Raw genomic sequence first — 21340 nt, 5'->3', positions numbered from 1 at the left:
ACTGATGGTGAACAATACCGAATCTTGGACATAAAGATTTGTAACTCGTAAAAGATCAAATCTCGGATGTATCCAGCATGATGATATTCTCGTCATTAACTTCTTCAGGATGGACCATCGTGATGTTCGCGCGTATTTATTGATCGTGACACAATATTATCTTTGCTAAAAATACTATTTGATCACGCTCATGTATGTAACATGCAACACTCAATTTTAGGATGCTGTCATTTAATGTATGGGTAATAAGCTGCTCACTCCTGCCTTGATGATTAGAATTAATATATATGTTTCTATTTTGTATTTTTCTCGATGATCGTATAAGGTGCCATACAAAAAGAATTAGGATAGATGGATGAAAAAGAGGAGAATGGGAGGAAAGAAAATAGGGGTATTTTGATCCGTGAAAAAAGAAATCAAACCGAGCTAAACCATCGTAGATGTATGTAAATATGGCATGTATTTGATTTTACACGTATTACCGTGGGATGATTTCAAATACATGAAGAAAAATTGTAACCGCACGAATCTAGCAAATTGGAATCGGGACCCCAACTCCTGGATAGCCCAAGCCCAACGGAGCCCTCCTCCGGTCCTCTCACCCCGTCCCGAAGAAGCAAGGAAAGGGGAAGGAAACGGCAAACCCTCCGCCGCCCTCCCGCACCTCCCCCAGCTCGCCGCACCGCCTTCCCTCGCGAGTCCTAACACGCCGCGGCCGTCGCCCGATTCTGAAGAACCGTCCTGGTCCGGCTCTTCCCCGTCCGTCGTTTGCGTGTTCCCCTCCTGCTCGGATCCTGAGAAGGATTTTGCGACCTCCACGGCGGTGGCGCTCCTGCTGACGCCGGCGCGATTCGATTCAATTCTCCGCCGGATCCTCCCGTAACTAAGCAGCAGTACGTTCTAGGGTTGCGCGCGTCTCGATCTGTATATGGAGAAGCAGCCGTATCATATTTTTATTTTTTAGCTATTTTTTCTCTCTTCTTGTTCTGGGGCCTGCTCCCGGGTTCTTGGTTTGTTAATGTCAAGTGAGAAACCGACCATACTCAGACATTGTTCCTGCGCGCATCCTGTTAATTCAATAATCATTCTTCATTCTGACACCCTAGAGTAAGAGAGAAGGAAAACTAAGTGTTGAGGCAGTGAAGGGGGGGAAGAACAATTTATACATTTAGGAAAACTAAGGTAGTGAGTGAGGAGAATCTGTAATCCTTTGAGATTGTGTGTTAGAAGGAGGGTTTGTGAGGGTTGAATTGTGGAATGTCGAAGGTGAAGAACAGTAATGGTTATCTTGGCGTCACCGAGCCGATCTCACTGAGTGGACCGACTGAGAAGGATCTTAAGCAAACTGCTGAGGTCGAAAAGGTTGTTTTTTTCTATATCAGATAAACCAAAACCCCCCGCCACATTTTGTTTTATTTTCCTTAGAGTCATGTCATTTTTTTAACAGCATGGTTTTGTCTATGTTGATCAGTACCTTTCAGACGCAGGCCTGTATGAGAGCCAAGAGGAAGCTGTCTCGCGAGAAGAGGTTTTAGGCAAGCTGGACCAGGTTGAACAATTTCCTTGGGTGTCCTAGTTTTGATTATCATTTCCCTAGGCTTATACTGATTTGAAGATGTTCAATGTTGTGGCAGACTGTGAAAGCGTGGATTAAGAAGGCTACCAGGATCAGTGGGTATGGAGAGCAATTTGTGCATGAAGCGAATGCAAAGATCTTTACGTTTGGTTCATACCGTCTTGGGGTAATCCACCTTACTCCTCCTTGTCTATTTCTGTTTACAAAAAGAAAAAAAAATCATGAATTGCTATTGTGCATTGTATAAGATTATTTTCATGTTTTTTTCTATATTACTATATAGTTATATGTGTCCGGCCTCTGAATGATGCATTGATAAACATTATGTGTAAGGATTTTCTATTCCATTTTTTTTCCTTTGTCGGATCTTATAGTTCAGTTAGATTCATATCTTTGATTCTTGCTTCAATGATACTGTGTATCTCAGTTGCGTAAAGTACTTGGCTACTTGCTCTAAATATCTTATTTAATTTTTGATTGTACAGGTACATGGTCCTGGTGCAGACATTGATACACTATGTGTTGGTCCAAGACATGCAACTCGAAATGTAAGAGGGCCTACTTTGAGAATCCAAAAGTTACTGCATCACTATGATGCCGAATGAACCTTCTATTTTCCCCCCCCATAGGAGTACTTCTTCACGTGGCTTCACGATATGCTAGCTGAGATGCCAGAAGTTTCGGAGCTACATCCAGTACCAGATGCTCATGTGCCTGTTCTGGGATTCAAAATTAATGGGGTCTCTATTGACCTTCTGTATGCTAACCTTGCTCATGCAGTGATTCCTGAGGTAAGTTTGTTTTACAGCATTGCTGCTTGAACAAACTTTATATATTGCATGCTGTAATCAGCTTATACTAATTTTAGAAATGAGTAAATAATTCTGCATTTCGAGGAATTAAAGTGTTTTAACTGCAACTTAACATTTAATGTATTTGTTTTTGTTGGCATGTGATTTATCTTGTTAACCATCATGCCTTTGGTTTTGTTGGCAGGTGAATTTTTCCATTATTTATGACATTTGATATGCTCCTAAGTATGGTATGTCCTTTGATTTCAGGACCTAGATCTTTCTCAGGACTCGATACTGCATAATGTTGATGAACAGACTGTTCGTAGTCTAAATGGGTGTCGGGTTACTGATCAAATTTTAAAGTTGGTTCCAAACATTCCGGTTTGTGTCCTTACAATACCTGTTTTTGTAGTATACATTCATAGCGTTTTTCTTGTTGGATTAATACCATTTATTTTCTCAATCCAGAGTTTTCGCACAACCTTAAGATTCATAAGATATTGGGGAAAGCGCCGCGGAGTTTACTCAAACGTATGATTCTCATAAGATTTTTCTTGTTTCTGGAGTATGCTTTACTGAAATGTCATGTTTATATTATGATGTCACTCATAAATTATGTACATTTGTAACGAAGGTTTTGTGATCCTGTCCAGGTTATGGGATTTCTAGGTGGTATAAACTGGGCAATTCTTGTTGGTCGCATCTGTCAACTGTACCCAAATGCATCACCTAGCATGTTGATATCTCGTTTTTTCCGAGTCTACAGCAAGTGGAAGTGGCCTAATCCTGTTATGCTTTGCCATATTGAGGAGGGTCCTCTTGGTCTCCCTGTGTGGGATCCAAGAAGAAACTACAGAGACAGGGGCCATCAAATGCCTATTATTACACCTGCTTACCCTTGCATGAATTCCAGCTATAATGTATCTGTTAGTACTAGGCATGTGATGATCCAAGAATTCACACGAGCGTTTGAGATTTGCCAGGTACATTCTTTCAGTTTCCTTTTGTTTTGTTCTTATTCTTATTTCGACCGTGAAACATGAATAGAAAATAGCTGGAATTTAGGTTATTAATAACCATGAGGTTTCTTTTTTTATAATTATATGAATGTATTACTAATAGGCATGTGATGTGCTTATCTTAAATTTCTATTTATATATTTGATAGTTCATGAATTGTCTCTCTTAAAATAACATTGATCCCAGTGCAACATGCACAAATGTTAGTGAAAGAACTCTTGAGTTTAACTCAGTGCAAACATTAGGTTAAATTGTAGCCAGTAGTTTAGGATATCCTTTTTTTGATCTGATCTGGTGCATATTGCTCATATTGTAAAGTTGGTTAACTTTTTTTATATTCCACTGTAACATTTGCTAACTTTATTCTATCAGACAGTAATCCATTACTTATGCAGCGCCTTTGTAGTAGTTGTCAACTTCAGCATGTGCACAGCCTCTTGTCTTTATCATCCATATCTTCAGTAGCATACAATTTAGATACCTTAATACCTGGTGCTTGGCTGATTTTATCACTTATCAGTTATTACTTAGATCAGCTTATTTGGCTCATTATGCTATCTCATTTATTTAGTTATGTTTGCCCTAGGTGATTGGCCATGGAAACTTTTTTCTTATAATACAGCCAGTGTTCCGATAGAGTACTGGGGAGAAAGTTATCTAACTGTATCAACTAATTGGTCTGTGCTGTACTCTGCCTCAAATTTACTTTGAAACTAATTGTAGGCCATTGATGAAGGAAAAGCAGACTGGGATGCATTGTTTGAGCCATATCCATTTTTTGAATCATATAAAAATTATCTAGAAGTTAATATCACAGCGAGAAATGAAGGTGACCTCAGGAATTGGAAAGGCTGGGTGGAATCTCGCCTTCGCACTCTTGTATTAAAGGTGAATAATAGATACATGTCAATCCTTTCAAGAACGCGCACCTTCTAATGTAGTGCCTTTTGCTGCTGTTACAGATTGAACGATATTCACATGAGATGATCCTCGCACATCCGTATCCCAGAGATTTTTCAGACAAATCAAGACCACTACATTGCTTTTACTTCATGGGTCTTTGGAGAAAACAGACAGCCCAAGCTCAAGAAGCTGAGCAATTCGACATCAGGGGAATCGTAAATGAGTTCAAGAGCAATATTTGTGCGTATCAACATTGGAAAGAAGGAATGGATATTGAAGTATCCCATGTAAAAAGAAGAGATATCCCTTTGTTTGTTTTTCCTGGTGGAGTGCGTCCTCGTTCTTCTAGAACAGCACACAAGAACAATCGTACTGTTCCAGCTTGTGATGTTTCAGCTGGTCAGGTAGGAAATGTATTGGGCACTGTCAGTATTAGTGATGTTCAGCCTCTACCGTATAAAGGCAGCTATACGAAACCAGAACCAGATTATTCTGGCTGCGTTCAGTTGCCGGGAAGCACTTCTGTGTTGCCCACTAGTTTACCAAATAAAGAAGCTTTGAATGGCCATGCTAATTTTCATGCAGAATCTGTTGAGCGTGAACATCCAGAACACCATCAGGAAAGTACATTCGCTCCTGTTCAGAATGATGTGTGCCATGTAGTCAAGCAACATAACAGTTTGCTGCCTAATTCAAACAATGGTTTGCAATCATATGGGTTTGGTTCCTCTCTTAACAGTTCACAAAGAGAATGTGCAGACAGTGCTGCAAACAACTTGCTGAGTTTGTCGCCTGCTATTCCAGCCGCATCTGATGAACTTGATGAGCTGACATCTTATCATCAAGTTAAAGATAATCAGAAAGCTGTAAATGCTAATCAGAGGCCATCTTTGGAGGGGTGTTCTGAAGATAACTTGGAACAAACATCCTCTGTGAAGCCCCAAGATTCTAATCTTCTTAAGCGCAAAGCCAATGAAGAGCTTGAGGTATTCTCTTTTCTCTTACATGAATATTTTTTTAACTATAGATTTTCAAAATTGTTCGGATGCTATTGCGATCTTGAATTTTTCCCTGGTTGTTTTACTTTGGGATGTCCAAATTTGTTATTGCAAAATAACGCCAAGCTTAAAATCTAAATACAACCCATTTACCTAGTTTCATTTTTCAATTACATGTGGAATGTGCCTACATATGCTTAAGACCTTAAAGAACATTGTGTAGCTGCATAATTTCAGCAGATACTTTTGTTCTACTAGCTTTCTAAGTTCTAATTGTCCTGCAAATATTGTGTTTACGATATTCTGATGTGTCCAGCTACATAGAACAAGAAAACTAGGACATAAGCACTATCTTATAATTTTGTATGAACTGTAATCATTTTATGCATAGAGAGCAATTGGTCAAGTAGATGAAGTAGCTTCCAGTAAAAAAAAAATTTACATGTTTGCCTGATCTTAGGAAGTTGATATGAAGTAACTTATATTTTTTTCTTCATTTCCATTTAGTTGAACTAGTTTGGCCCAGTTTTCTATTACCAAAACAGCGTATTGCATCTAGCCCTCTGGTCCTCTCTTCCACAACCTTGCACAGCTATGTCCACAAATTTTTGAAACGTAAGGAAGGTCCAAATGGGATTTTTAAGTAGCTTCCATTTCATACATCTTAGTAGGAGGTGCTGATGGGGCACCAAAGTTTGTAGAAAAACATTTTCTTCTTGCCTCTAGCTCTAGTCTTCACTTCTGGCCTCTTCAATGCCAGAGCTGCTGCTCCTTAGTTCCTAAGCACCCATTGCTCTTCTGCCACTGAGCACTTAACCACCCACAACCACGCAGTCATCTCCATCTCACTTGTCATTGCATCTTAGATGGATGGATGATGGGGAGTCAAGCTGAGGAGCATGAGAGAGGCAGTCTCGGTCATACAGTGAATCAGGAACAATGGTTGCCTGTTTTCCTGCTGCCCTGTTTCCTCGCTCTATATCCAATATCACCATTCCCTACCGTGTCTGCCGGTCATGTTGCTGGTCTGGTCTCTTTTCTGTTGAATCCCAGAATGCCCACTACTTCTCAACTCTTCCAACTGGTATAGTCCAGCATCCAACAGGAAAAGCAAAGCCGATGTTGCTCCTGGGAGTGAGGTGGTGATTGGTGAATGTGTGATGAAAAGAAAGTGTAACGGGAGGGCTAATCACATGGCCCACATGCTCACGATGCCGTGTTAGTAGAAAGCACCACCTTTGGAACTTCCTTGCAGATACTTCACAGCTTTGTGGACTAAATGTTTAATTTACTATTTCATGGACCCAAATCAATCCCCAACGCAAGTTCACAAAACTCGTGCAATTAACTCTTTTCTCTAAATCATAAACTGTCATTTTATACTTCTGCTATTATCTCCTTTGCGCTTTCTTATTAACTGTGCTTGTCCTTTTTTTTTGGTACAACAATAGCCACTTGAGCTTGCTGCCCCATCAGTTGGAGCTGTTCCTGCATCGACGACCACTGCCCCAAGAAAACCACTTAGGTACTTAGTGCACTCTCTGAATTATTATTACTTGTCTGCGTGAACATATTCTCCGAAGAATTATCAGATTTTTCCAGTGTGATATCGCATGCTGAAATGAAATTCCTTCTTAATATCTTTTGAAGATTGAGGTTGACGACTTTGGCAAAACCGAAGCCACCTGAAGGAAGTTCCTGAATCCAATTGCTCAGGAGCCGACATGCGGAGAAGATGTGTTTTTCCTTGTATTGAAGCAAAGTTTCTGTGGAAGCACAGGGCTGTGAATGAGTGCAATTGGAGTAATTTGTGTATAGTCTTTAGTTGAGTTGTTAGCATAGATGTACTACTTTGCTATGCTTGTGGTGCAATGGAACTGACAAATGATGTGAAACCGCAATGGTTATCATCTTTGTGCGTTCTGTTTCTCGGTTAATTTGAAGTATATAAAACTTATCAATTTATCATGTGCGGCACTTGTTTACGAGCCGGTCCTCCTGTTCATGGCTTCCCGTCTAGCTCTCTTCCTGCTGGGGCGAAAGGAGTCCGACATATGAAGCAAAATTTTTAGTAATATCAATTTTGATTTGCAGCATGAAGTAAAACACTTCTCATCACTATGAGTAAAGGAACGAACCTTTAAAAAAAAGGAGTCAAGGAATGAAGCTTGAATTCTAATCGAGTGGATAATAAGGACAATCCTTTTCCAATCCCAACTAATTGCAATTGACTGAATTCTAATCAATTCCAAAAAAGTAGTAAAAGCTAAAATAATTGAGAAAGCTTAACCCATGAAAAAACCTAGTAGTAGCTTCAAACAGAACCAATCTCCAAAGTCCAATGTCCATAAAGTTATTGGAGAGGGACTCTAGTGTCTGACAAGTGGGTCCGACGACGTACGGACCCACATGTCAGGGACACAGTCCACCAGCGAACCGGTTCCTCTGCGGTTATTGCAGAGGCACTCCCGCCCGTTGCTCGATCACTCCTAATAATCCCCGCTGCCGCCGCCCGCCGGAGCACCGGGAAACGCAACCATGCCGATCCCGAACCCAACCGGCGACCCCGCCGCGAGCCCGCAGCCGCACGCTGGGCCACGCGTGGAGCTGGAGCTCCCGCTCCCGCCCAGCGGCGCGGCGCCGTTCGATCTGGCGGCGGCCGTCTGCAGCCACGGGCTGTTCATGATGGCGCCTAACCGGTGGGACCCCGCCGCCCGCGCGCTCGTGCGCCCGCTCCGCCTCGCCTCCGACCGCTCCGTTTCCCTCCTCGCCCGCGTCTCCGCCCACCCCGAGCGCCCGGGCACCGCGCTCCTCGTCGCCGTCGAGGGCGCGGGTGCTCTCTCCTCGCTCGACCAGGACTACATCCTCGTAAGCACTTTCAACGGATCGAGCTTCTTTTAGGGTTTGGTCGTCGCCGAAGCGACACGCGCTGGTTGGGCTGATTCCTGGCTTCGCCCGCAGGAGCAAGTGCGGCGGATGCTGCGGTTGTCGGAGGAGGACGGGGCGGCGGTGGCGGAGTTCCAGGCGATGCACGCGGCGGCGCGGGAGGCGGGGTTCGGGCGCATCTTCCGCTCGCCCACGCTGTTCGAGGACATGGTCAAGTGCATCCTCCTCTGCAATTGCCAGTTGAGCCTTTACCTGCTTTCCCTTTGGTTTCAATTTTCATACTTGTCTGTGTGTGGTGTGGTAGAAACAGGTTGGGTGATTGGGTCTTCAGTCTTGCCCAAGGGTAAAACTTGATAATACCTTTTAGAGGTCGACGATTTCATGTGTTACACTGTTATGATAAGGGCCAAATTGTTTATTTCTGCGCTTCATGTTCCCTTCCGTGGCGATACATTGTAGATTTGTTAGTTGCTACTGAATTATCTGGACAGAGTCAAACACAATGATGAAATCGTGTGCAATAGAAGTGCATATTCATCTAGTAATTTTAATCCCATTTGCAAGATAGCTTATACAACTGTGCTGTTCCACTGCAGATGGGTAAGGACGTTGTCAATGGCTGCTGCACTGTGTGAGCTTCAGTTGGAGCTGCGACGTTCATCCAGTATTGAAAATTTTCAGTCAAGGACACCGCCCATTAGGGAACGTGAAAGGAAGCGCAGCAAGAGGCAGTGTGTTCGTGTTAAGCTAGAAACAAGGTTTGCAGAGGATAAGTTGGAGGGTCCAACTCTGGCAAGTGGCACTAGCAACGATTCACCACAATCGGAAACAAATGAAGATTTGTCTAGTTTACACTCAGCTGCAAGTGAAACAGGCAGCAAATGTGACTCTTTGCTGTCCTTCAATACTTCTGAGCTTAGCTTGAACAATGTTCCTGGCCTCAAAGACTGCATTGGTGATTTCCCTACGCCAGAAGAATTGGCAAATCTTGATGAGGACCTTTTAGCCAAGCGCTGCAGTCTTGGATATCGAGCAAAGAGAATTTTAATGCTTGCACGGGGCATTGTAGAAGGGAAGGTAAGCCTACAAAGACTTGAAGAGATGTGTAAAATATCTGTACCAGCTGCAGAAGAGGTATCTACTATCGAATCCACCTATGAGAGACTGAATATAGAGTTATCTGTGATCTCTGGATTCGGCCATTTCACCCGTGCCAATGTGCTCATGTGTATGGGCTTTAACCACACGATCCCAGCTGATACAGAGACAATTAGGCATTTGAAGCAGGTATTTTCTCCAATCCTGGAACCTTTGCATTTTGAGATTTCATAGCCGATTTATTCAGTATTGCCCTGTACTATGTCTGAAATTTGTTGCAGATTCATAAGAGAGCAAGTACCATCAGTTCTGTTCATCAGGAATTAGATAAAATCTATGGCAAGTATGCGCCATTCCAGTTCTTGGCATACTGGTATATCCTTTTCCGATGCTCCCTAGTGTATGTTTTTGGCTAATATGTTTCTGAAATGCAGCTGTCAACACCATTGCTTATTTTTGGTCTGAAACAGGTTTGAGTTATGGGGCTTCTACGACAAGCAGTTCGGGAAGATTAGTGATATGGAACCATCCAACTACAGGTTATTCACTGCAAGCCACTTGAAGAAAGCAAAAAAAATAGAAGCGAGCAGGACTGGATAGTTACAGGCATGGCCCATGAGGCGTCTTTTATTTTGTAAATGTGATCAGGACAACATAGTAGATGTTTTTGTGATCGTAGTAGCTGCCCACTAACCTATTTATTGACGCGATTCAATGTGAACATGCTCCGTGAATGATGGAGATACAGAAACAAGCATTTTGGTGGCATACAGCTACTTTGACGGACCGCTTGTTGCAAGCAACTTTCCTTTTTTTCTGTTACCACAAATCCATGCAAGATATTTCAGTTAAACTTTTGTGGTTGTAAATTACCGAACGCCAGCAAGTTTGATGGAAAAAAAACCATTTATAAGAACAATGAGCACAAAACATGTCTGATCTGGTCCTTTCACAAGTGAGTTCAGCTGTACTCTTTTTTTTTTTGTCTTCTTTCCTTTTTGGTTCCGCTCAACTGGGGTCTAAACTGTATTATTGATTATAAGGGAATTTATACATCAAGGTACATCAAACGACTGTCCCTCCCTAGCACTACTGTCCCTTCCTTTGGTATAGCATTGATCCAATCAAAACTGCAAATCCAGCTATTGCAATTGTCAAGAGCAGATGTTTGCGCTGTGAACCATGAGCAGCTGGTCGCGTTGGGTTTGGTACTGGCTGCTCTGCTGCTGCTGGAGCTCCGTCACTGAAATTTGTAAACTCAGAAGGTAAGCTTGATTTTCTCACCACATGCATTTTATTAGTTGCTACTTGTTACAGCAGTAGGCAAAGCATGATGTCAGACCAATCGATGTATATGCTAATGATGCTTCAAGCGATTAAGGGATCACTAAGCTAGCATAAGACATGACTCACTTATTTTGCTGAAAACAGTATTGAAGGTTAAACATTACCAAGTGAACTGTTATAAATAGCAACAATCTAGATGCCATTTTTATTGAAGATTGAATGAAATGGCAGGCATCAGTTAGAAGCTTACCTTGAAAGTTCTGTGGCAGTATTTGAGCTCGTATGGAACTGGAGTTCATGTCCAATCCATTCACGAAGTCTAATGTACTTCCTGCAAGATTGACAATATTCTGTTCGATTCCCGCATACGTCCTGTACCGCATACACATGATAGTTAGAACACAGAGAACTATATCTGAATTACTTTCCGGATGTGGGATATATCCATACCTGATGCTCAAGAAGATCAACCGCAGGTAGTTCAAACTCACAATATTGGCATGCGAGCATCCTTTGCGGGCATTGTATGCTTGTATGAAGATCCCATAGCTCACGTTCTATTGCGCATTTGCACAGTGAGCAATTCATCTGTATTCATAATAAGATTAGTATTGCAGATGCTTTAAGTCATAAATTTAGAGATGTGAAAAGAAGCCAGGAAGGTGTACATGTATTGCCATCTCTTTCATAAGTTTAGATTAACTTAGTGGTTAAGAAAGACTTTCATTTGTTTATCCTAAGTGGTTACAAAAAAATATGTTCTCCTCTTAATGAAATGAAATGCTGTACTCCTGCGTTTTTGAGAAAAAAACAAATTACGTTGCCTGTCACATTCACATGAAGAAACCGGCATGATCGTAAAACAATTGCATCTTTTGCTGTCACACTGATTATAACATATGCATTCTTGTAATATTGCAGCTAGTAAGATCCGAAGCTGAACTATTTTCTTGACACAAGACTTGACTTCCGCAGTACTATGAACTGACAGTGAAAATGATTAGGAGACTCTAAACAATGCATTGGGAAGCTCGAAATTTGGAAACGTACTGGAGCATGGTTCTCATCGTAGTGTTCATCCATGAGCTTCCTTGGAACCATATCTCCGCAATGCTCGCACTTCTGAAGGTTCCGAGCGCAGTGCACGCTGTGCAATGCAATATTTGAAGATGGAATTTCCCGCTGACTATTAGAGTAAACAGAGAATATAGTTAATATTCAACATACAAAATCCCATATGATTAAAAAGCATGCAGAGAACCCAATGCACATCCAGAAATATAACCCAGACACTGCTATCATACTAGCACTTGATACATGCTGGTAAAATGGCTTATAAATGTACATGTGTCTGATTGTTTTACAGTTTGCAGAAGGAATTCCACAGAGCAAAGCTACCATGTCGCATGTCAAATAATAATAGTAATAGTAATAGTAATAGTACTGATAATAATAATAATAATAGTAATAATAATAAGCAGGAGGAGGAGGAGGAGGAGGAGGAGGAGGAGGCCCGGGATACCGCTAAAATTAAGCGGCGAGGCAAACAATCAAATCAGCAGAGGAAATACGCAGCAATCCACAATCCCAATCCTATCATGACCTCGTCGCAAACGAAGGGATTGATGTATGGCGGGTAAGCAGAGGCACCGCGAAGGAAGCTGAGGTATCGGGGCATGGTTCGTCACCACTTACCAGTGCGCGCAGGTGGAGGAGGTGATGGCGGGGTCGGAGTCCGCGGCCGCCATGGCTTGGTAGCTAGTGCAGACGGATCGAGCGCCGCCGAGATCCAAGTTGACAGGCCGAAGCTGGCGGAGCTGAGCCAAGCCAGTAGAGGTTGCGTCGAATCGGGGAACTCTGGTGTGCCAAGGGGCGGAGGAGAGGAGTGGAACACGGTAAGAGCGGCCGGAGACGAGAGGCCGGGGCGGCGGAAACGGAAGAGGTCTCGAGCCGGAAAGGAGAGGGGCTTTCCTGCTGTTGGCGTTGGCGACCCGGCCGGATCACGGGACCCACCTGTCAGCCCAATGAGCCGATGTCCTACTCCTACATGGTGGGCGGGGCCAGCAGAGTTGGACGGTTGGATTGGACCCGGTGGAGCAGCACAGTTGGGCTCGAGCTGATGCGTAATGGGCTATTTCGTTGGACCGGAAGGAGCTATTATTTGTTGGCTTCATGGGCCTAAGCCCGCTAAATTTGTTGGAAAGCACGCTTTAGTGGGCTCTTGGCCCATTCGTTCTTTCCCCCACTGGGTTCGCAAACAGAGCCGGTGTGTTTTTCCCTTCTCTTGTTTTCCAGCCGAAGCTGAGCTCTTTCTAACTGCGCGATTCTTCACGATAACGATAGCTGAGTGGACAAATACTATTAAAAATTCGTTAACGATACGATTGGAACATATGGATCTCACGGTGATTCGACCCGAATCCGTAGCCAAAAAGTTCAAATTGACACGCGAATGCGAATCAGGAGGGCTTCCCCTCCAACTCTGACCAGAAAGTGAGAACCTGCCAACTCCTCGCACACTGCACCCAGCCCACAACCGAATTCACCTTGGACTCCGATCCCAAGCCACCACCACAGGGCCAGTGCGCGTGCGCCCGAAGCCATCCCATCCCGTCCCATTCCCAGGCCATGACGTCGTCGTCGCCTCCGATCTTTCCACGACCATTCCACCGCAAGCGGACGGCCGGCGGAGACGGTAAAGCGCGCACGCGTCGTAAGCGTCTTCCCCCCTTGGGTTTCCTTGCCCCCCTGGCGGGACGAGGCTGACGGGCCGCCCACTCGCGGCCCGGGGGGCTTTGCTCTCATCGGGATATCGCGTGGATTGTGAGATCCCACTCAACTTTTTCCACTGCCAATCCTTCACCGCCATGGGGTGCGTTCCTTAGCGGCCACTGCTACTACGTGCCACGAGCCATCCCCATCGCCGTCGACCTCTTCTTTCCTCGGTGCGTCGTCTCGCTTTAATCTGCAGCCATGGTTTTCTCAGTGACTTGCGGGTGAAAATTTCCCCGTCTGGAGTCAGGGATCCTTTCCTGTTCACCGAAGGCACCCAAATCTGAAAGTTTTTGTGAGGGTGTTCTCATCAGCAAGCTGTAGCTTGAGCTTGAGAAGAAGGTATGGTCGATGCATCGCCGTGGTACTGTGTGATCGATCCGTTAGGGTTGTCAAGGTCCGATCGGTGACGCTTTACTGGCCACTAATTAGCAGGCTTTGTTGACGTTTAACGAAAGCTGATTACTCTGTCTCAACCAACTGACACAGCCTGGCTCCGGGACTGGGAGAGCAGGCACGGAAGCCATCTCACTCCCTGAACCTGCCGAGCTCGTACGCAAGCCAGCGAGTGTCTGCGGTGACCGGCCAATGATCCACTCATGCGTTTCAGGTGGATGGATGGATGGTTCCTCCTGCGACGGGCATGAAACAGTTCAGAGCCCTTGTCCTGCAAGCACCAACCTGTTTCGTTTGTCTCTGACGGACGGATTCAGAGAGTTCAGAACACACCCACCAAGTCACCAACCGCTGCTCCCAACCCACATAGTTAAAAAAAATCGAAATGTTTGTTCTCGCCTGCATTGTATATCCACTGTAATTGAATCTTTATTGAGTATGTATGCACAGCAAGCTCAGACTGTAAATTTTCCATGGATCACAGGTACAGGACAGACACAAAACTAATGCAAAGAATTGTCAGGTCAAGTCAGTAGAACCAAAAGGGGGGAAAGAGAAGGTGAAAAAACTATAGCAGGTGATGTCCATTCAGCTGTTTGTTGGTTAATTAAGCCGGTCAAACTGTTTGATCACATCACACGGATGCTCTCGGCCGCCGCTGCCTGCCGGCGGCCAGGTACCGGTGAGCCCTGACGAGCTCCTCCCTGAAGCGCGCCAGGTCCAGCCGGACGTTCTGGCGGTCCAGGTACACCTTCTTGGTCACGTCCCAGCCGCGCTGCGCGACGCCGGCGGGGTCCGTCAGAACGGGGTCGCCGGTGGGGTACTCGCGGGAAAGCGAGCTCTCCTCGGGGAGGATCTTGTAGCCGACGTACCGCAGGCCGAGCCGCGCCGCCGGCTCGCCGTAGTAGGCGCCGGCGGCCCAGTCCGTGCCGAGGGGCACCACCTGGATGAACACCTTGCCGGGGCGCATGAAGAGGAAGTGCGTCATGGCCGCGCCGTGCACACCCACCATGGCGTCGCTGGCGTTGAGCTCCCGGTATATCTTGCACAGCTCGGTGGTGCGGTCGGGGCGGATCACGCGCACGTCGAAGCCCACGTCCGCGGCCAGCGCCGCCACGTCCGCCTCGTTCTCGATCACGCGGGAGCCGATCCGCGACACGATCACCAGCCTCGGCCTGTCCTGGTGGGAGGTGTGCCTCGGCGGCGCGAGCTGCGCGCGGGGGACGGTGCCGCGGCGGTGGCGCTTGCGAGCGGTGCGTCGCTCCAGGCGATTCAGGAACTCGATGCGGCCGCGGTAGGCGTCGTCGAGGAGCCTGCGGAAGTCTCCGATGCTCTTGCCCTCGGGCGTCTTCGCTGGGTCAACGGTCAGCTCGCCGTGGATGCGGAGGCCGGCGATCACCTCGGGGAAGCAGTGGACGCGGCGGTCGGCGGTGAAGTCGATCGGCGGGAACGCCGAGAGCTGGGTCACGACGTCGCCGTACTTGGTGATCCACCAGTCGTGGTACTCGAGGATCACGAACACCACGCGGCGCCGGAGGTGGTTCGCCGTGACGAACAGCGGCAGGATGCCGTCGTTGAACTCGTGGTACACGTTGCCCGTGTACCCGCCGGTGGAGAACAGGACGGCCGGCACGTCGTGGCGCACGTCGCACCGCGCGGCGTCGCCGGGGGAGACCCGGCGCAGGCGCACCTCGTCGATCGTCGCCATGACGTTGGCCTCCCACTTGCGTGTGTACGGCCGTATCCTCTCCTCCGCCGTCGAGTTGCCGGACACGAGCTGGAACGACGCGCTCGCCGAGTGCATGCGCAAATCGCCCCTCGCGAAGCAGATGTCCGCGCGCTCCGACGAGCGGTCGCAGCAGAGGCTATCGTTGCCCACGGCCGAGCACGGCCCGGACACCCCTCCCCGCGCCGCCGTGGCTGCCGCCGCCTCCGCCCCGCCGTCGTCGGTGTGCACGAAGGAGAGGAAGGACACTGGCGCCACGAACAGCGTGCCGACGCAGAGCAAGGAGAGCAGGAGCATGGCCAAGATGCGCCGCAGGCTGAGCGCCCTGGACTGCACCGTCTTGCCGCTCTTGCCGCCGCCGCCGCCGCCGCCGCCGTAGTCCTGGTAGTAGTACATGACCCGGCGGGCGCCGGCGCCCTTGGCCTGCGACACCTTGCATGCCACCTCCTGCTCGGGCTCGCCCTTCCTGAACTGCAAGATGTAGATTCTGTGCTGCTGCTGCTGCACCATGGTCGCTAGAGAGAGAGAGAGAGGCCTCGGAGCACCGAGAAGAGGAGCGGGGAGAGAAAGAGAGGGAGAGAGGTATAAATGGCTCAGCTGAAGCGTATAGAAAACTAGTGGCGGTTAGAGGTTGGCTATGCTACAGAAACCCAGCCAGCAGTGATCGACCAAACATCTCCGAGGAGCATTCGGTGGGTCCTTTGATTGGCACATAGACTAGAATGCACAATATCTGCACAACAATAAGCATGCTCTCTAAAGCCTAAATCAACAATAAATCAAGCCATATCCTCTGGTTTCACATCATATAAATCAAATCCGGTGTGATTTGCAATAGTACCCGATTGGAATACATCGCCACCGCAATTGCTTCTAAATAAAAAATACGTGTGTCTAACAAATTGTAGCGTGTGGATTTATTACAAGATACTAGTATGTAAATCCTCTTTCCAAACTAACTGAAAAATCATAATGTGCATGGGGACTTGTTATAGATATTATCTTCGCTCTTTACAACAGATACAGCTAAGAAATCATGGCGTGTACAATAAATTGTAGCATATACTTGTCTCTTTTGATAGACTTCTTGGTCGCAGACAACTCATATATATTGCGAAACAGTAGGCGGCGATAATCGGAAAGTGAGTGTAGTGAAGGAGGTATATCACTTATGTACGTAACCGAAGCCATTTTATCTAAATTAAAAAAGATCAAGACATACACGAATATTTTCCCCCGTAGTAGCAAGACTTAAAGACAGTTTATCACATAGCCATATCTTCTTAGTATACATTATGGCTCTTTGAAACAAACTCTAGCATACGTATTGTCGCTTCTTAAGGAAAACGGTAGTAAGATATCGTGTCGCGTTGCATTTTTTATGATGTGTATTTGATACTTTCATTTTGTTCTACATCATACTATTCAGTAATTGGCAATCCATGTATAACAAAGATCAAGCAAGATAATTGTTCAAAGGATAAGCCATTATGATGTTAGTCTATCCCTTACACAAGAAGTGTTTGCATGATTGCATCCAAGTGGGTAAATCTAGCTCTAGACTCCTATAGTAGCAACACATTCTAGTAAAAATGGCAATTATAGCTCTCTCTCTTTTTTTTTTCAAAGACACACGCAACCAAACATAACAATATACAAATGTTTTGCTATAACATACTGGAATATGTGCCTCTTCTTAAAAGAACTAATAAAAAGTTGTGACGTGCTGCCATATGTTGTCACATATAATTGAGAGGGAAGAAAATACTCACATCAGGTTGTTCGGTCACATATTGTTGAAAAATCAAGTATGCGAAAAAGATGAGTTAATAAATCAGGTATTACCCTTCTAAGCTATACAAATAAGGGAACCCTACAAATAACTACTCGAAGATAATCTATAACATCAGGAATTAAATGTAAATAAGCAAATCACGCCATGTCCTCCTAGGTCCCTCGTAAAATAAACTAAAAGCGAACTAATCTAAGGATAAATCCTTTTAACATACAGTTACTTGTAGATTAAAACATATGGAGGTAAGAAACCATGATGTCAATAGCTTTGTTATAGTATGGTACTGTACATATTGTCGCTTCTTAAAAAGAAACACAACAAATAAGGAACTGTGACGCGTATGGACTGTGGGCTTTAATTCATCATAAGTAAAAAACTTGAATCTTCTTTACTTGTCTTGAGTCAGACTGCTTGGTCGTAGCGACAGCTCAGTTACACAACAAGACATGCGTCGATGGTTGAAATTTTACTGTAGCGAGATCAGTCAGCCGGTCTATTCTCTGCATTAATTCTGTGAGTTGCTCGCACTTGCGAAGCAGTACGGCGTTGTTCGAAAAATTTGCCTTGCCTGCTTAGGAGATTGGGGCCTTGGGGGCGAGTCTGAGTTGGCATATGCCGGCCAGGCTGGAGGGTGGTTTGAACACTTGGGTTGGGTCCACTTGGAATTGTTTTTTGAAGGGCACCAAGCCATCTCAATTTGATTTGACCAAGCAACCCACCAATTTCTTGTTCGTCTCAAAAGCAACACCATGACGAGAAAATACCTTGGGCCCATTAAAAACAACAACAGAAATACGGTAACAATTACAGTGGGTGCCTAGTTCCAGATGATCATGATGTAAGCTGCAATTAAGAAGGCGGGTCTTGAGTAACATCACACTAGCTAGCATCACTACAATAATAGACACGGTACTTGCACAGCAAGATGCTTTAAGAACGGGATTACAAGTATGTTTAGTGCCTAGTACCAGTCCCATGGAGCAATCAATTCTTGATACAGTTTCCTCGAGATGAGCTTGATAACTCAAGCACCTACCTCTGCTAGTATAACAAGCAAGTACTCAGAGAAGGATTATCTCTAGTAACTCTTTCTATGTGTGTAAAGCATGTAAATAATTTTGTTGGTTCGTGCGAGCTCTCTTTCTTTTTAATATAACAGGCAGCTCTCGCTTACCGGTTCATTGTTTTTTTAAAAAAGAATCTCTAGTAACTTGCATAGTACTACTAGATAGTAAATGCAACGTTACTCAAACAGCTAAACTATTGAACTACTCCAATATTGGAATAATTTCAACTAACGCGGTAAATCTTTTTTCCCCTGGTTTTTACAGGATTCAATTTGTTTTGTGTAAAATTCCTCTGTTGCAAACTCCAAACAGGTCCAGAATTAACGAGTGGTGTGCCGTATGGCCGGAGCTTGGATTGGAACAAACCGTCCGGTGCTTCGTCTACATGGGGTGAGCATGCGTTTGACCTGTTTAGTGTCCTCTAATGCGAGCTTTTGGAGAAAGAAAGCTGCAGATCAGTACACTTTCCGTGAGCTAGCTTTCTGATGCAGGCTCCTAATATTGTATCGCTCCTATGATGCTGACAAACCAAGTAGCACTCCGTGCCACTTTCCGCTAGATCCTACCACTAGCCGGGCAATCAAATGTTAAACCAGTGCATTTGCAAAAGGAGCATATGAAAGTGTGGCCGGCCGCATGTGTTTAGTGGATGGTAATTCTGAAGGGAAAACAAAATAGAGTGCAAACCAGCAGTGTGATGAGACCGTGTAAACTACTACTTTGATTTGCCTATTTCTTGACCAGAAAAAAAATAGTAAATGGTGTCACCAATGCAAAGCAAGTAGTTCAACGCCAGCAAAGTCTAAAGGCTTGCAAAGCAAATTATAGAACAAATCAGAGTGACATGAGGAATCAGTCCTTTAACACGTATAAATGAAAGGTATGTGATGTGAAGCAGGTGTTCACCTAATAACCGGTTAGAACACCATTGGAGTAGGTGAAACGCAGGGGTCGGTACTTACCTACCAACAAAGACAGAGAAACAGGATCCTTTCTCCTCTCATGACATCAAAATAGATCAGAACACATCAGACTTTTTAATTAATTAATTAACAACAGTTATGGGTGCCGATAAATAAAAGACTGGCCGGGCCGGGGTTAGTTGGGGTCATAGGAGGGCGGTTCCAGTTCGTTTCAAAAAAAAAAAAGTAGGGCGGTTGGTTATTGTCCATGGCACTACCTTTGTTAGGCCACCAAGCTATATTTTTTGAAGGTAAGGTCACCAAGCTAGCAAGAAAGAGACCAAGCTGTGTTTTTTTTCCCAGAGCGAAGAAGAAAGAGACGGAGCTTTGCCTGCATTAGCTGGCCCCGTGCTGCCGTGCACCAGGAGAGGCTGAAGCCTGTGACGGGGTTGCGAAGAGAGATGCTTCAAGCGTGCGATGAGAGGGCGCGACAAGGACGGGCGCCGCGGGGGGTGGTGTGATAGAGGCGTAGAGCTCAAGATCGGCGCAGGGGACGCCGACGGCGACGGCGACGGCTGGGGGTTGCCTTGACCCGCGCCGCCCGTGCCCTCGCCGGCTGGCGCGGTCGCGCCCGGCTGTCCGTTGGCGCGTCGCTGCGGCGGCGTTGCGTGTGCAGACCGCCGCCACGGCCGTCGCCCGTCGCTTTTCGGATGCACGGACGTACGCCGGGTCACGGAAAACCTTGGGGCAAGCGGTGCTGGAAAAAGACGATGAATATTGCCTTTTTTTTATAAAAGACGATGGATTCAAATTTAAAATTGCCCGGTCTGTGGCCTGCGCTACACGTTTCCGCGGCTGCTGCCTGCGATCGCATTTGGTAATGGCGCGGCCTTCTTTTGACGAGGCACAGCGTCACGCGGAGACGGGGCTCTTTCAGGACGGCTAAAAATGGTCTGAAACAAGCGAGCAGAGACCAGAGAACTCGTCAGAAATGCCTTGTTTCTGACCGCTGCTACGTACACGGACGATGCCTAGCTGGCATGCAAGCACCTCTTCAGGTGTGAAGTGACGACGAGCCATGTCGCTGTACCGTGCGGATTGCTCTTGACGAAGTCCCCATGCTGGTCTCGGCTGACACGTCAGATCGAAATCCGCACAGTTCACCTGGGCCCACAAGTCAGTGTCATTCAGCGACGGTTTCTCCCAAAACCCATGGATCGCCGTCACCTGATGATTTTTTTCCCCCTTCTCCTATCTGGGCATCTCGTCGCCGTTGCTGCTTTGATGCTTCTGGAAGGAAGGAGGCGAAAAAAACAAAATCGAATGGCGTTGCGTGCGAGTGCGTGGATAAGGGGGAGCCTTCCGATGGATGCCTCGCTGGATCCCGGCGGTCGCTCGTGCTTGTTGCTCAGCTCCGCCGCCGCACGCCATCGCTGCACCCTGGCGTGGGTTTTTGGGGGTAAAATCCTCGCGGAAACCACCGTGTGATGGAAGGGGATAGACGACCCTGGGTCACGCACGTTGGCTTCAACGGCCGGTTTGCATTGGCTCCGATCCAGAGTGTTCGCCACGTACAAAAACCTCCAGAGACACGTCTGGCGGCTTCATTTTCACCGACAGGAACTACAACGCCGCCCTGTGATAGCTCGGCTGGGTAGGTTTTGCTAGAACCCAAGGCTCGAGTATTACACTTTGGCTGTATTGTGCTTGGCGAAAAAATAGCAAGAAAAATGCGACAGTTGATCCCACCATGGTACCCTTCGTGTAATTTTCCCCATGTTTGAAACACGAGTTTTTCCTTTGAAAAAAATAACAATAGTGCCACTTCAGCGAAGTTCGGAGAAAAATTCCGACATTCCAAACTAGGTGCAAGGCAAGTATTTATGCTTGTTTCTTTAGCTATATGTATGGTTTGCTAAGACGGTGAGATCGATTTTGTCGTTACCCCTGTCTCCCCGCTCCAGTCCATCCTCGCACACCACTATTTTAGGCCATGGAAAAAAATTAAAATAGCCGTAGCCTCTCCATCGTGCGCGTAGAGCCGGAGCCATCTGCCACACACCACTATGGCACACAAGCAAGTAATTAAGCTAGCCATCCTTTCCCAATCTAATCCGAACC

General features: G+C 46.1%; 4 protein-coding genes across 5 annotated transcripts; 2 read left to right on the top strand and 2 right to left on the bottom strand.

The window, feature by feature from the left end:
- The first annotated feature begins 560 nt into the window (after nt 1–560).
- On the top strand, nt 561–7258 carry LOC112880543 (nuclear poly(A) polymerase 1-like). 2 transcript variants are annotated; one of them, XM_025945211.1, is made up of 12 exons: nt 561–1362; nt 1472–1549; nt 1635–1742; nt 2062–2124; nt 2206–2367; nt 2638–2751; nt 2839–2901; nt 3024–3353; nt 4113–4277; nt 4352–5278; nt 6742–6815; nt 6941–7258. In XM_025945211.1, exons 1-12 carry the CDS (start codon nt 1258–1260, stop codon nt 6990–6992), a joined length of 2241 nt encoding a protein of 746 aa, XP_025800996.1. In that variant the 5' UTR covers nt 561–1257; the 3' UTR covers nt 6993–7258. The 2 variants fall into 2 exon arrangements, with proteins under 2 accessions (XP_025800996.1, XP_025800997.1); XM_025945212.1 differs by having other exon boundaries at nt 562–1362; nt 1482–1549.
- A 535-nt stretch (nt 7259–7793) lies between these two features.
- LOC112882751 lies at nt 7794–10127 on the top strand. Its single transcript, XM_025947880.1, has 5 exons — nt 7794–8158; nt 8252–8415; nt 8773–9463; nt 9556–9647; nt 9745–10127. The coding sequence occupies exons 1-5, from the start codon at nt 7829–7831 to the stop codon at nt 9872–9874; spliced, it is 1407 nt and encodes a 468-aa protein (XP_025803665.1). The 5' UTR covers nt 7794–7828; the 3' UTR covers nt 9875–10127.
- Nucleotides 10128–10167: 40 nt separating this feature from the next.
- Nucleotides 10168–12577, bottom strand: LOC112882752 (TRAF-type zinc finger domain-containing protein 1-like). Its single transcript, XM_025947881.1, has 5 exons — nt 12257–12577; nt 11612–11747; nt 11012–11149; nt 10812–10933; nt 10168–10517 (listed from the first exon to the last, which is right to left on the bottom strand). The coding sequence occupies exons 1-5, from the start codon at nt 12307–12309 to the stop codon at nt 10364–10366; spliced, it is 603 nt and encodes a 200-aa protein (XP_025803666.1). The 5' UTR covers nt 12310–12577; the 3' UTR covers nt 10168–10363.
- A 1556-nt stretch (nt 12578–14133) lies between these two features.
- Nucleotides 14134–16062, bottom strand: LOC112882860. Its single transcript, XM_025948027.1, has one exon. It carries the CDS (start codon nt 15963–15965, stop codon nt 14364–14366), a length of 1602 nt encoding a protein of 533 aa, XP_025803812.1. The 5' UTR covers nt 15966–16062; the 3' UTR covers nt 14134–14363.
- Between the last annotated feature and the right edge of the window lie 5278 nt (nt 16063–21340).

This window comes from Panicum hallii, chromosome 2 (genome assembly GCF_002211085.1).
Source record: "Panicum hallii strain FIL2 chromosome 2, PHallii_v3.1, whole genome shotgun sequence".
Classification (NCBI taxonomy): Eukaryota; Viridiplantae; Streptophyta; class Magnoliopsida; order Poales; family Poaceae; genus Panicum; species Panicum hallii.
Note: the sequence above shows the minus strand (reverse complement) of the source record. Positions and strands in the feature narration are given on the sequence as shown.